The sequence below is a fragment of the Podarcis erhardii genome, assembly GCF_964252035.2.
Source record: "Podarcis erhardii genome assembly, chromosome: 11".
NCBI lineage: Eukaryota > Metazoa > Chordata > Lepidosauria > Squamata > Lacertidae > Podarcis > Podarcis erhardii.
The window spans coordinates 741,231-754,643 of record NC_138501.1 but is presented as its reverse complement, the minus strand read 5'-3'; the positions used below and the strand labels follow the sequence as shown (position 1 = coordinate 754,643).

Genomic DNA, 13,413 nt, shown 5'->3' with positions numbered 1-13,413 from the left:
CCATTAATACAGGTAATTTTGACTTAAAATCTGCATGGAAATGAGAAGCTTTAATTATTTCTACTAACCCACTTTCTCCAATAAGATGCAGTAAAATCTTTAAATATGAACAGAGCAAAATGCAGCAGCTGACTACTGCTATATTTGCTGTTCACCTACTACACTGAGACACAGCTTGAGCTATAGATAAAAGCAGGAAGTACATAAACAAAAATTACATGCCAGGTGCCTACCATCATATTTGCTCTGGGCCAGAATTGTCACAATATCTCCTTTCGGAATTTCCAACAGGTACAGAACAGCATCCTCTCGAATAATACCTCTGAAATCTTGAGTGTTTACCTGATACAAAACCACCAAACAGATTTTAAGAGAAGATTCCTTTGATACAGACCACCAAAGAGGAAGAAGCTGGTTTTGCCTTTGTGCAAAATATTAATTTTAGCCAACCAACTTTACACATTTCTGGGTTATATTCACTGAGGGCAGGAACATGTCAATCTCGCTCTCTGAACTGACTCAGAACCAACCATTTTTCTACTAGCAAGTACAATCAACTTTTAACCACTATGCTTCTCTTAAAAATAATGTTTTAGATGTGTAATTCGGGGTGATCAGACACCCTTATTTGTTTCAGAACAGTTTGCCTGTTACAAGAGCTAAGTGAATACTGCATTGGATGAGGCAAAACCATTGGATTGTACCCAGAGTAGACCCAATGAATCAATGGACATGGCTAACAGGTTCATTTATTGCAACGGGTCTTCTTTGAGAAGGATTTCATGGGATACTTAACCATGGTCAGCAGCTGCATGCTTTAGAACAGAGGTCGGCAACCTAAGGCCCGCGGGCTGGTTCCGGCCCAAATGGGTTCTGAATCCGGCCCACGGACGGTCCAGAAATCGCTGCATGGTTCTGATTCATATCGTTTGGGCTGCGCCATTTTTTTCTCTCTCTCCCTGATGGCGGCGCCTCATCCCTCCCTCCTCCTGGCTTCTCCCCCACCCTGTGGAAGAAGGGGGCTAGCCTTTGATTGGTGCCAGCAGCATTGTTTCCTTCTCATTGGTTGCAGCTTCCTTTCCTCCTGCCTCCCTCCCTCCCTCCCTCCCTCCCTCTAGAGCCGAGAGGAAGGGGCCTGGGCTTTGTTTGTGCCAGCGTGATTTAAGGCAGCCCCTCTCTGGCTCTCCCCTGGCTCACTGCTCCTTCTGCCACCGCCACAAGTAGTTCTGTTCTAAGACACCCTCCCAGGGGCCTGGGGTGTATGAAGCCTTGTTTCACCCGTTTTTAACTCCGCTACCGAATGCGTCTCCCCCTCCAAGGCGGGAGAGAGGAGAACACGTGTCCTTCTGCAGAAGGAACTGCTCGCTGCAGGACACATGTTCTCTACTTTCCCGTCTTGGAGGGGGACACATGTTCGGTAGCAGAATTAAAAATGGGGAAACAAAGCTTCGCACACCCCAGAACCCTGGGAGGGTGACTCAGAACGGAACAGATACGCTGTGGAACGGAAGTGAGACCTTTGGAACTTTATTATTGTTTTTTGATGGAATCTTTGGATCCTGTAGTAACGAGAGAGTGTGCATGTGCGTGCGCGCTCTGGCCTGCGGCAAGGTTTGAGGGACAGGGATCTGGCCCTCTACTTTAAAAGGTTGCTGACCCCTGCTTTTGAATGCCTGAAGAAGGCTTAAAGTTCTTTTAAAACAAGTGATGCCCAGGAGGCTGCTGGGAGGAACGTGAGCTCAGAAATCAATAGTTCAGATCAGAAGGAATACAGTGGTACCTCGGGTTACAGACACTTCAGGTTACAGACACTTCAGGTTACAGACTCTGCTAATCCAGAAATAGTACCTCGGGTTAAGAACTTTGCTTCAGGATGAGAACAGAAATCACGCGGCGGTGGCAGCAGGAGGCCCCATTAGCTAAAGTGGTACTTCAGGCTAAGAACAGTTTTAGGTTAAGAATGGACCTCCGGAACAAATTAAGTTCTTAACCCAAGGTACCACTGTAGTACTATTCTGTACTGTAAGCCTTCACAAAGATTGGTGGAAAACACAATAGAATGATAACTAGGTAACAATTGCCTCAGCTGGGTTGTCAAGATGCTGCCAGAGGTTTTAACGTAACAAGTTGCTTCAGCAACTGTTTTTAAATTAGGAATCCCATCCAAGGTTTTGAAACAAACACATTTACTAAAATATTATTTTAAAAGAACTTTCATAGCTACTTATATTGAAATACAGCAATTTCTCCACTGAACCATGCAAGAAAACAGCGCTATGCAGAACCATGTATACCTTAAGAATCTGGTCTCCCTCTTGTAGGCCTTCCTGCTCTGCAGAGGTACCTTCTTGAATTCCAGCAACAAATATTCCTACATCATTCCCACCTGCCAGCCTGATGCCCACGCTGTCACCTTTCTTGAACTTCACCATCTTTGTACCAGGACTTGAGAAAGAAAAGGAGTTTTAGAGATGATTTGAGTCGTGTAAGAGCATTTCATGTGTAAGCACATGAAAGCTGAGGCAACGTAGTCCCCATGTGAAGACATCAGCATCGCAAACTTACACATTTAAAGCAGCCATGGGATTACAAAAGTACAGGGATTTCCACCACACTTATGTCATGTGCTATATACTGAAACATAGTGGTAGGGGGAAGGTTGACATAAAACAGTGCACATCATGAGCTGGTAGTCAACTCTGTGGTCACCAATGGAAAAAAGGCAGCCACAATAATGGGAACAACTCTTGTCTCCCTGTGAACACAGTCCGTTGCATCCTAGCCTCGTTTTACACAATTGTGTATTCACAGGTGTGAGCGCTTGGTGGGACTGGACATTGTGAGCAGACACATGAGATCCCAGGCTGCAGTGACCTGTATCTACAGATCTGATCCGAAGCAGATGCCAAGAACTGACCATCTACTGCAGTGCCGCTGCTGCATTTCTTAACATGGTTAGGAGACTAGAAGTGCCTCAGAACCTCCTTCCAACTCAGGTGTGCAAACTCCTTTTTTATGTATCTCCCACTAAGAGATAATTATGATTAATATTACAGCTACTCCTGCAATTTCAACTACCATAGGGTTGGTACCAAACCACAATTTGCAACCCTCTTTGGAAGTTAATTTTGCAAATTGTGGCTTTGGCTAAACTATGATTACACCTAATTTTGATGTATACATGTAATGATGTTGGGAAATCTTAGCAAGTTAAAACTTTGGCTCATGAAAAAGAAGAGCATTATGGGAGAGCCAAATGCTGTAGAATCCTGGGAAAGTGTATCTGGTTCTTTAATTGCCGAATTCTTGTCTTCAGAAGTGTAAATTTGGTGTCTCCTTCCTCTGTAGGAAAGGGAGTTTCTAGGTGATTTGTTTGTTCTTGACACCTGGCTGTTATCTGGCTAATTTACAACTCAAAGAATCTGGTCTGTGTCTGGGAATGCTTTAATCTTCAAGGTCTTTTGATAAACAGGATTCAGCTGTCTCCTAACAAGCCTGAGCTATTGTTCCTCCATGTAACCATTGGCGAATTGCTAATTAATCTAAAGACCTGATTGGATTAAGTTTTGAATCCCCCTGGGTTCAAGAGGGATAAAACCTTAGAAAACTAACTTGCAAAATGCAGACCATCTTGCCAGGCAACCCATCGTCATGCAAAGGGCCTGCCCTGATGCCGGAGTGTGAGTATGTTCTGTAGTTAGTGATACTAAATAATGTTTTTATTTTTTGTTTGGGATTTGTAAGAGATGTGCCAACTTTTATGTTCTGAATAAATTCTGGGAAAAGGACTTTTTCCTGCTTTTGTCTTTTGTGCCTTTCTGCTGGGGAAGCTGAACCAGTACCTGACCACTTAGTTGCCTACCAGAGCCTGTTGGATTTCTGTCTGCCTCACGGTAAAGTGACACAGAGGGGGGCAGCCTGGTAAAGCTGAAGAGTAATCACCTTCCTTAGGTTACTTTTTGGGGGCTGTTCTGAGATAAGGAAGTGGTGGCAGCAAACTACTGTTCTGTTTTTTGTGTTCTGAAAAAGCTTTCGCGTGCCGGTCTCTCTTCCTGCCGGTCCTGCCGGATTTGGAGGACGGCTTGGAGAGGTGGAGAGGGCGCGTGAATGCTACAATACATATTTAAGGTATGAAAGTAATAGGTGAAATATAAAACACATACCCATATATTGCTAGGTCTTCAGGACTTGGCTGAAGGAACGTTCTTGGGGCTGGCTTGGGCTGAACAACTGTATGTATTAAAAAACAACATGATGCACACAAAATCATAGAACTAGCTTCCATTTTGTTTCTAAATAACACAAAAGACAGAAATGAGTAAAAAGAAGAACGTTTAGGGTATCTAAATCTTTTTATTTAGAAATAACTTTCACTTTCTTCCTATTAGTCTGTTTAAGATTGTAATCTATAGGCAGTCAGCACCAAAAGTATTCAATACCAAGAGACAGCTGAACTATAAATTCCAAGGTGATACTAAATATGGCTAAAAAATTATTTTCCAACTATGTAATCCCCTCAACTAGGATTCTCTTAAGTTGGTTTACCTGAATATTACAAATCAGATCTCAAAGGCCAACCAGCCTTTTCTGGTACAAGGCTTTAAATGTCTCTATGTTTAATACATTCTGCCAATATTAATTCTATTATAACAGAGGAAGGAAAATATTTTTCTTTTTACATTTGCATTTATTTCACAAGCTCAGTTTGCTGTAGTGCCCCTCTTTTACGTTTACACAAAGTTTACCAGTAAAAAACAAAGTGTGAGAAACATACAGTTTTATTGGGCTGCCTCCAATGTCTCAGCTTATTTTCTGTTTTAAAACAACAATTGCTAACAGACAAACTGAAAGATAATTTGGTATGCAGTTGGTGTGCTGAAAAAGACAAGCGATCCTCTCTCCCGTCTATAAAAGTAGCTTAGGGGAAGGATTCTTAATGCACCAGAGTAGATTATTAGAAGGGAAAGCCTGGAGCAGCAGAAATGAAATGTACTTCCTAAAAATCACCTGCGTTAACAACTGATCAGGTTTTATATTTCTATGAATGAAGCAAGGCTGCTCCTCCTATTGAAATTAAAGCATTTCAAAGTCGAGAGAGAGTGAAACTGACCTGGAGGATCATCTTGGTACTTGGGTTCACTATTTGTCTCTGGGATTAAAGCAGCAGTGAGATCACCGGTTGATCTAAAAGGCGTAGGCGTTGCTCCCATTTTGGATAGTCTGCTGGCTGGATCTTCTTTTGCACTTAAAACAAAATCCACAAAGTTAATAGAAAAGTTGAGGATCTAGTAACCATAAGAGATGTACGGTAAGTGACACCACGTCCTTCCTACCTCTGTTTTTCCTTTAGCTTTTCGTTGGAAGAATGAGAATCTAAATCTGAATGGTGCAGCCTCCTATCTTCCTGAGGGGAGCAAGACCTGTTTGACTCTATTTCAGAAATATCTGTTGAGAGAGGAGAGCATAAATTTAGCTGCAAAATAAACATTTGAACATCCTTGTTGGTTTTATTGACATTATACTGGAGTGCTCCTCCCCCTTCACATAGAAGAGAGAGCTTTGGCTTCGTTAAAGCAGGACCTGTGAACTTAAGGCAGCCCACAAGAGGTAGATGGGAGCATGAAAGGAACATGCAGGACCAACGCTCATGTCCAGTTACATAAACCATCATTGGGAAGCTGGGAAAGTTACATGCAAAGTGGCCTTCTAGCCACCAGATCCATGACCTCATGATCACTTCATATCTGGCACTGAATACAGTTTTTCCTTCCCAGGAAAAATGCCATGTAAGAAGTGACCTTTAGTGGGCAGCCTGCACATGCTCAGAGGTAGTCTCTTTCCCAGCCAGCCTATGGATACAACAGAACAGCATGACCAATGAATGCAATGGAAGTGAAGAAACCTGGTATGAAAAACACATTCTGTGGCATATTCTTAGCTCATATTGGCCTTGGCTTGGGGCAAAGGAACTCACCCACATGCCTTGCCTTGACTCAAGAAATGTGGTGTCACTTCAGACCACTTACTGGTACAGATTTCCAAGTCTCAAAATCTGTACCACAAAAAACACACAAGCTTTTACACTTAGCAACTTTTGTTTTGTGTCTGAGTACATTTCTGTGAGGGTATATTTTTATTTATTGTCACATACTGCAAATAAATACTTAAATAGGAAAGTGACTTTAGCTCCGCTTCTAAGCTCTCACCTTCTATTTCTGACTCGCTGTCATGCATGGAAGGAATGTTGATTAGGGTTTGTTTTCTGTCCCTTAGGACAACCAACTGGAGTTTTCCTCTTGATTTCTCAATCAATTTTCTGGCATCAAATAAAGACATATTCTCTGTCACTGTACCATTGATCTGGATGTGTGAGACAAACATATTTACTTACACTTTCAGCACAAACGGTTCTGATAGATCAGTTCAGAGCTGAATCTCCATTCACTAATTGCAAATGGACAAGAAAACTTGCAAAGTGTCCATTTCCCCAAAAACATAAGAAATTAAGAGCCCTTAATACAAAAACGTACTTTGAGAATGATGTCCCCTTCGTGCAAATTGCCATCCTTGGTTGCCAGCCCCGTGCTGGTCATTTCTTTGATGAAAATCTGACTTCCAAGTCGAAGGCCATATTCTGCAAGTGGAACAATAAGAGACAGTTTTGCAGCTTGACACATGAAGCATGCTACATGCCACTGGTTTCCAATATATGCAAGTGGAGGGAGCCATCAATGGTATTTTGTCTTTCTCAGTGGATTGGAAGACAAAGGGGGACCTGAGCAATGCAGCTGTGGCACATCAGGGCAAATAGACTCTACTGGTCAGGTAGGGAGGGTCACCAAGATTTTACATATAGCTACTAATCTGGCTGACTGCCTGGGATGCAAAAATAAGAAGTATCAAGTGCCAGGGCAAGGTACCATGCAGGGCTGGCAGGCAAGTTCAGCTTCATGGGTTCCTGATCTGACCGAGTTCCATGCTAGCTTGTGGGCTCCTAATGTTGAGAAAAAGAAGTGCATCAAATTGCTTGCCCTATATTCTGTAAACCAAGGTATACATTTAAATTTAAGGCATCTTTGGGTCCTTCTCAGTAGTTTTGACACCATGGAGTGTGTACCATACGTTCCTCTAGGACGTTTACATGGCACTTTGTCCACAATATATTTGTAAGGTATCCTAAAATTTTTGTCTCTTGTTTAATTCTTTGTGCTTGTGTAAATTTCAGAAAACAATAAGGAAAAAATAAAAACTGTGAGGTGCCAAGCAAACAGAGGTTTGCAATCAATGGGTTAAACGGCCAAGGGGAGAGGAGGTAAAAGCAAGGAGGAGGCATTCCTTTCAACCTCCCACCAAAAGATGCTGGGCACTTGCCTTCGTTTGATCTGCTTTTTGTGAGGAGAACATTAACTGGCCCACTGGGGTCCTGATGTGCTCCATAGTCATACTGAGGCTGCAATTCAGGGGAAAGGCTGCGGGAATTAAGCCGGTCTCTGCTCCCGATCTTGGCTTCCCTCTCACGAGGGGCTTCAAGACGGGTTCCCCAGTCGTAGTCTTGGGGCACACTCCGATCGCCACCATAGCGCCGGTCATATTCATCCTCTCTATCCACGCTCCTGCCTCTGCTTCGGGGTCTTTGGTATTCGTGGTCGAAGCTCCTCTCTCTGTCCATGCTCCGGCCGCGATTTCGATCGCGACTGTAGCTGCGCTCTCTGCTGTGCTGGCGCCCCCGGTCGCGGCCAGTCCTGTAGCCCCGGTCCAGGTGGTCTCCCCAGCTCTGGCTCCGGCCCCCATTCCCACTATACCAACTCCTTTCACTGTAGCCACTTCGAGTGCTTCTGCCATCAAACTCGGCACGACTATCCATAATTTCAAAGGCCCGGTAGTCATTGTCCAGAGAGGGACTTCTCACAGCTGGGAGCTGCACTTGGCGAGGTCTTTTAACTATCTGTTTGCAAAAATGAGAACAATTTTGTATTTCCTTGTAAAAGCCACAATCATTTTACATTCAGCTGCAAAAAATTTATCACTATGTTTATAAAACCCAACTTAGACGCAATGTAGCAGAGCACTTCAGCCAAGCTGGCATTCCATGCAGCTGCTCCACAGTTAAGATGCCAGCAGAATGCCCACCTAAACAGCAGGTCACTGGTGCAGAGAAAAGCCTGTGCACTCACTGAGCACCTTTAAACATGATAATCAGCTTCGCAGGTAAATGCTTTTTACAAGACATCAGCATCTCTACAGCAGGCCTGAGAAATCTCCTCCCTTCCCACCCTTTCCATTTAAAATATTATAGTTTTTGTCTACCAAAGATCAGGTCTTTATACTTCAGACGTATTAATACTTATTTTAAGTGCAGAGTGGCATTAACTTCTCCTTAATGATAGAATGCAAATATTTCTGCAAATACTTGTTAACTTACAATGGTAGCCACTTTCCCACTTTTCCTTAACTGCTGCACAGCAAAAGAATGGGCCACATTTTCCATGGGTGTATTATTAACCATAACCACTCTATCGTTCTCTCTGCAAAACAGAAGCATGTTGTCAATTAGAAAATACTAACATTGATAAAAAGGGTGGGGTTTGCTTATTTATTGCCTTCATATCCCTCCTTTTTCTCCATGGAACTCAAAGTGACTTATGTTATTCTCCCCCTCCTCATTTATTCCCCACAACAACCCTGTGAGGTAGGTTAGGCTGAGCGTGAGCAACCGGCCCCAGGTCACCCAGGGAGCTTTCTGGTTGAGTGGGGACTGGGGTCAGTCCAGCCCTACTGCAGGGGCAGAGATCTCCACATGCTCCCCCACCTCAATCCATTATGGGGAACTGGTTGCCTGCGTTTGCCTCCTCTGCCCCTATCCAGCCCCCTCTACTTAGCTCAGTCGAGAAATGGGGACACGGAAGCCATGAACAGGCCCCCCAGGCCTTTTCCTATGCTGCCATTCTTAGTTCCTGAGACGGGGCTCTGCAATGCCCCATGGAGATCCCTTTGTGTTCTGGCACTGCAGCCAGAGTAGTCCTGAACTGAGCTTGTTTATCTCTACAGTAACATTATGTTTCGTTAAATTCAGTATAAGACAAATGATATTTGCTTAATAACATAAGGAATGTCTCATTATAATTGTAGGTCAACATTGCTGGAAAGTTGAAGATTTCCTCCCTTTGTTGTTTTACATTTAATTGTCCTCACAACATATTCCCAGAGCCTAATCCCATAGACATCAATTTCCAATGACCAAAACACAAGCAAAGAAATGGAACACATGAGGCCTGTCAACATCCTCTCAGTCCTAATGCCCAGGCTCCTTGTTCAGTCTTCACCACTACGGGGCGGAGAGCGACATTTTCATTAGCACACCCTCCTTTATTGAACCAGTGTAGCTTTCATGAATTTGCTACGACCTTTCCCAACCAGGTGCCTCCAGACAGGTGCTACTATCCCATCAGCCTCAGCCAGGACATACAACCAATTCTGAGGTTTGGGATCTAAAGACAGGGATCTGCAGGCCAACGCAGATGCTACAGAAGCAGCTGGGGGCCATGGGTCCAGCATGAACCTTGCTGCCTGCATAACAAACATGCAGCTCCCGTATGGCATTCCCCTGCCCCTGAGATGCTCTTACCTGGATGCATCCCACAGCTGAGCAGGGATTTTGGTCAGGGTCTAGTGTGCTAGCCACCATGCAAGGTTGCCTAAAAGTAAAGCTATCTAGGCTGGATACAGCCTCATAGATAAAAATGGCAGGATCAAATAATTACACAAATTTTGTGAAATCTATGCCTTCCCAATTACCGTATTTTTTGCTCTATAGGACGCACTTTCCCCCTCCTAAAAAGTAAGGGGAATTGTGTGTGCGTCTTATGGAGCGAATGCAGGCTGTGCGGCTAAGCCAGAAGCCAGAACAGCTAGGGGGAGCTCCCTTTAAAGAATTTTTTTTTCTTGCATTCCCCCTCTAAAAACTACGTGCGTCTTATGGTCAGGTGCGTCTTATGGAGTGAAAAAGATGGTATATTTGTGTTTTGCAAACAAATTATCAGAGCAAAGAGAGACAGGTGCTACTGCTACAAGCATGTTTACTTACTGAAGTAATCCATCTGCTGGGCCACCTGCAAGGACATCTGACACAACTATGGATGTTTCGCCATTTTCAAAATGAGGGTTGTCTCTGCCACCAGAAACTGCAATCCCAAACCCTCGCTTTGAGTCCTAAAGGGAAAAGAGGGAGGAAAAACGCTCTTTTTAAAAAAACAAAACAAAAAATAGAGCCACAATAGAATTTGAAATTGTTAGAATACCAAAATAGAGGCATAGTTAGACCAGTGATTCCCAAACTCCCACCACCGCTGACTTGACCTCTTGAAAATTGCTCAGGGACCTCTGGGAGAGAGGAATGATGATTGGGCTGTCTTTCTGTTAGTTGCCACTGACAGAAGATAATTATGTAGTGATTGGTAATAGTCAGACAGATAGTCTGGCCATTAAATGCTTGGATCCAAGCTGCTTTTCTGCTGCCTGAGCCTCGCAGCTTGGATGGGAGTCAGAACAAACTGGCAAGCTGAGGAGTAATGCCATCATGCCCAAACACCACGTAATCACCTTTTTAAACAAACAGTAAGTAAGGTAAAGAATCACACATTTCCTTTTCAAAACATCTCTGGGACAAGGAAACTGTAACGAGACACCCCCCCCCCCCATCTGCTGGGGAAAATCTACAATGCGAAAATCTGTAAGTACCACCTCCTGTTGTTGAGAAAACAGAAAGGAAACTAATTGTTAGAGTGTCTAAAGCAAAGTGAAAGGCCTGATTTATGGTGGACAAGAAGGATTAAAATGGATGATAGGAATCAATATGTGAAAAATCTTTAATCCTTTTTCTGCTTCCTGTCACTAAACTGGAAAAACTGAAAGTTAAGCAGCCGTCATGAGGAAGGTGCTTTGAGACACAGTTGCAGCTGCAGTTTTAAAGGGGAAATTTTAAAGTGGATTGAGGGGCTACTAATATGCAGAACATCAAAAGCATCCAGCATGGCAAAGGTATTGTTGGATCTCCCAGTGATGGTTGGTATTGTTCAACAGTTGGTGGCTGAACAATAAAAAATGATTGGATCAATGTTTGAGCAAGAAAATGAGCCAGAGGGATCTGAAGTGGAAAATGGAAATGGGGAATATTCAGAGGCTTCAGAACAAATGGATAAAATGTTGGCAGGACTAGATCAAGAAATAATTAAATTGAAGGAAGCAGTTGCTGCTGCTGAAATGGAAATGACTTCCATACAAGAATTTGGAGAAGGAGAAGATAAAATCACAAATGGTGATATGGAGAATTATTTTGATATGGTGCTGATGGAGTTGAAAGCAAAAAAAAGCTTGGGGAAAACCTTCAGTCCTGGCCTTTCTTTAGCTCTAGCAGAGAGAAAGTATTTTGCATACAATCTGGAGCAAATTCACAGAAGGATGCTATTAAAATTATGGTGCTGTCTCTGGAAAAAAGAAAAAGAAAATGGAAGGTCCTAGAGGAGATCGTAAACGCAACAGGAAATGAAACTGAAGAAGTGGAACTGGACATGAACCAGTGGCTATACAGTGGTACCTCGGGTTACATACGCTTCAGGTTATAGACTCCACTAACCCAGAAATAGTGTTTCGGGTTAAGAACTTTGCTTCAGAATGAGAACAGAAATTGTGCTCTGGCGGCACGGCGGCAGCAGGAGGCCCCATTAGCTAAAGTCGTGCTTCAGGTTAAGAACAGTTTCAGGTTAAGTACGGACCTCCGGAACGAATTAAGTACTTAACCTGAGGTACCACTGTATAATGAAAAGAAAAATCATGGAACATTGGCCCAATGTAGAGTAGAGAGACTTGTCAAGGATGTAATGATTTATTATTATTCAATATGGAGTAATTATGGGAATTAATGGAGGTAAATTTAAAATAAAAAATATGGTTGACATTTAACACCACCACCACCACCACCACCACCTGGGACCTAGGGATGGGCACTGTATCAATACATTAACCAAAATTGATTGGACGTCCACATCCTGGTAAAAGTTTCATAATTTTCGACATGGTGATACATCGCGAATCATGATGTGCACATGTGCTATGCAAGAAATTGTGATGTGGGAAAAACCGTGAAGCCAGTCATCGCTTCTCTCATGATTCCTGCCCCCCCTGTTCCTCTGTACTATATACAGCTGTAACAATATGTTAAAGGTAAGTAAAAATGTATCAGTTTTACACCCCGAAGTAGTAGAAGATGCCAGGACATTACCCTGGTAACATTACATGGTTACGTCCTTATTTTAGACATTGTCATATATTAGTATATCATGGTGACTAGCTGGTGATATATCGGGATGTTGAAAACCAGACATCGTTCAGCCCTTCTGAATGTGATGTTGATATGAGCTCTGGAATTTTAAATATTTTAATAGTTATGCAGAAATGTATTGCTGTGAATTTAAATACACTGCTGGAGCAAAAATAAAAATGTAAGGGTGGAACGAAACTATTTAGCATAGTTTAACAGTTCTAATTAACAATTTTAAAAATGTCTCACAAGGAAAATTGATCAATAAGGTTAACGGGTTATGTCAGATTAACTAACACAATGGCACATGCAAAAAGGGGGAAAGGGACTATTAGAAAAAAAGGACCAGAAATAACCTCTCACCCTTTGTAAGGTCACTGTATACTGTTCCCATATCAGCTCTTCCATGCCTGGGGCCTGCTGGACAATGAAAAGCAATAATCAATAGAACATCACAACAGAAGACAGTCCTCACAAAATTAAGAACAGACCCTTTTCAAAGTCAGTATCAAACAGCAGTAATGTTTTGCAGTTATCACACTGCAGTGCTTTTAAAAATGGACATTAATTAGCCAGAATCTGAAAATAAACACGTTTGAAGAAAAAATTTTTAGTTGGAGAAGCCTTTTCCGTGTTTTTTATCTGTATGCACAAAAAGGAAACCACACTTGAGAGAAATAGCTCACACCCAGATCTTTATATATTTGTGCCTGTGGTACTTGTTGCCTGACAAAGGACCAAATCTCAGTAGCAGGGGAGCACATGCCTGAATGTAGATCACTTGGATTAAATTGATCATGATGGAAAACCCTAAGAGACCAGAGACCTTGAATAAACTGCTATCAAAATAGATAGGTCACCATTGCCACTCTGGGAAGAAGGGAGGGACAGAAGTTTAATAAATAAACAATATATGCAATGTAATAAAATAACAATATTTTATTAATATTATTGACATGAAATTTTCATGGCTTTTGGCTAGAACAATAAACTTGTTCACTGACTAATAAATGAGATGGCCAGATCTGACACATCCAGTGACTGTCCCCGAAAAGGTCCTGCCCAAGTTACCTCCATCCTGTCTGCAGTGAAGGCAG

The 13,413-nt window shown here is 42.6% G+C and overlaps 1 protein-coding gene across 1 annotated transcript in view; it reads right to left on the bottom strand.

The window, feature by feature from the left end:
* The window catches only part of TJP2 (tight junction protein 2), an 83,785-nt gene that overhangs the window by 20,963 nt on the left and 49,409 nt on the right, over positions 1 to 13,413 (bottom strand). The window contains exons 2-12 of the mRNA XM_081881115.1: positions 12,680 to 12,733; positions 10,085 to 10,209; positions 8,423 to 8,525; positions 7,372 to 7,945; positions 6,531 to 6,634; positions 6,207 to 6,360; positions 5,334 to 5,445; positions 5,111 to 5,244; positions 4,164 to 4,230; positions 2,295 to 2,445; positions 234 to 342 (exon numbers count right to left, since the gene is read on the bottom strand). Of these exons, the coding sequence (XP_081737241.1) occupies positions 234 to 342; positions 2,295 to 2,445; positions 4,164 to 4,230; positions 5,111 to 5,244; positions 5,334 to 5,445; positions 6,207 to 6,360; positions 6,531 to 6,634; positions 7,372 to 7,945; positions 8,423 to 8,525; positions 10,085 to 10,209; positions 12,680 to 12,724 (1,678 nt within the window). The 5' untranslated portion in view covers positions 12,725 to 12,733. The remainder of the gene's footprint in view (positions 1 to 233; positions 343 to 2,294; positions 2,446 to 4,163; positions 4,231 to 5,110; positions 5,245 to 5,333; positions 5,446 to 6,206; positions 6,361 to 6,530; positions 6,635 to 7,371; positions 7,946 to 8,422; positions 8,526 to 10,084; positions 10,210 to 12,679; positions 12,734 to 13,413) is intronic.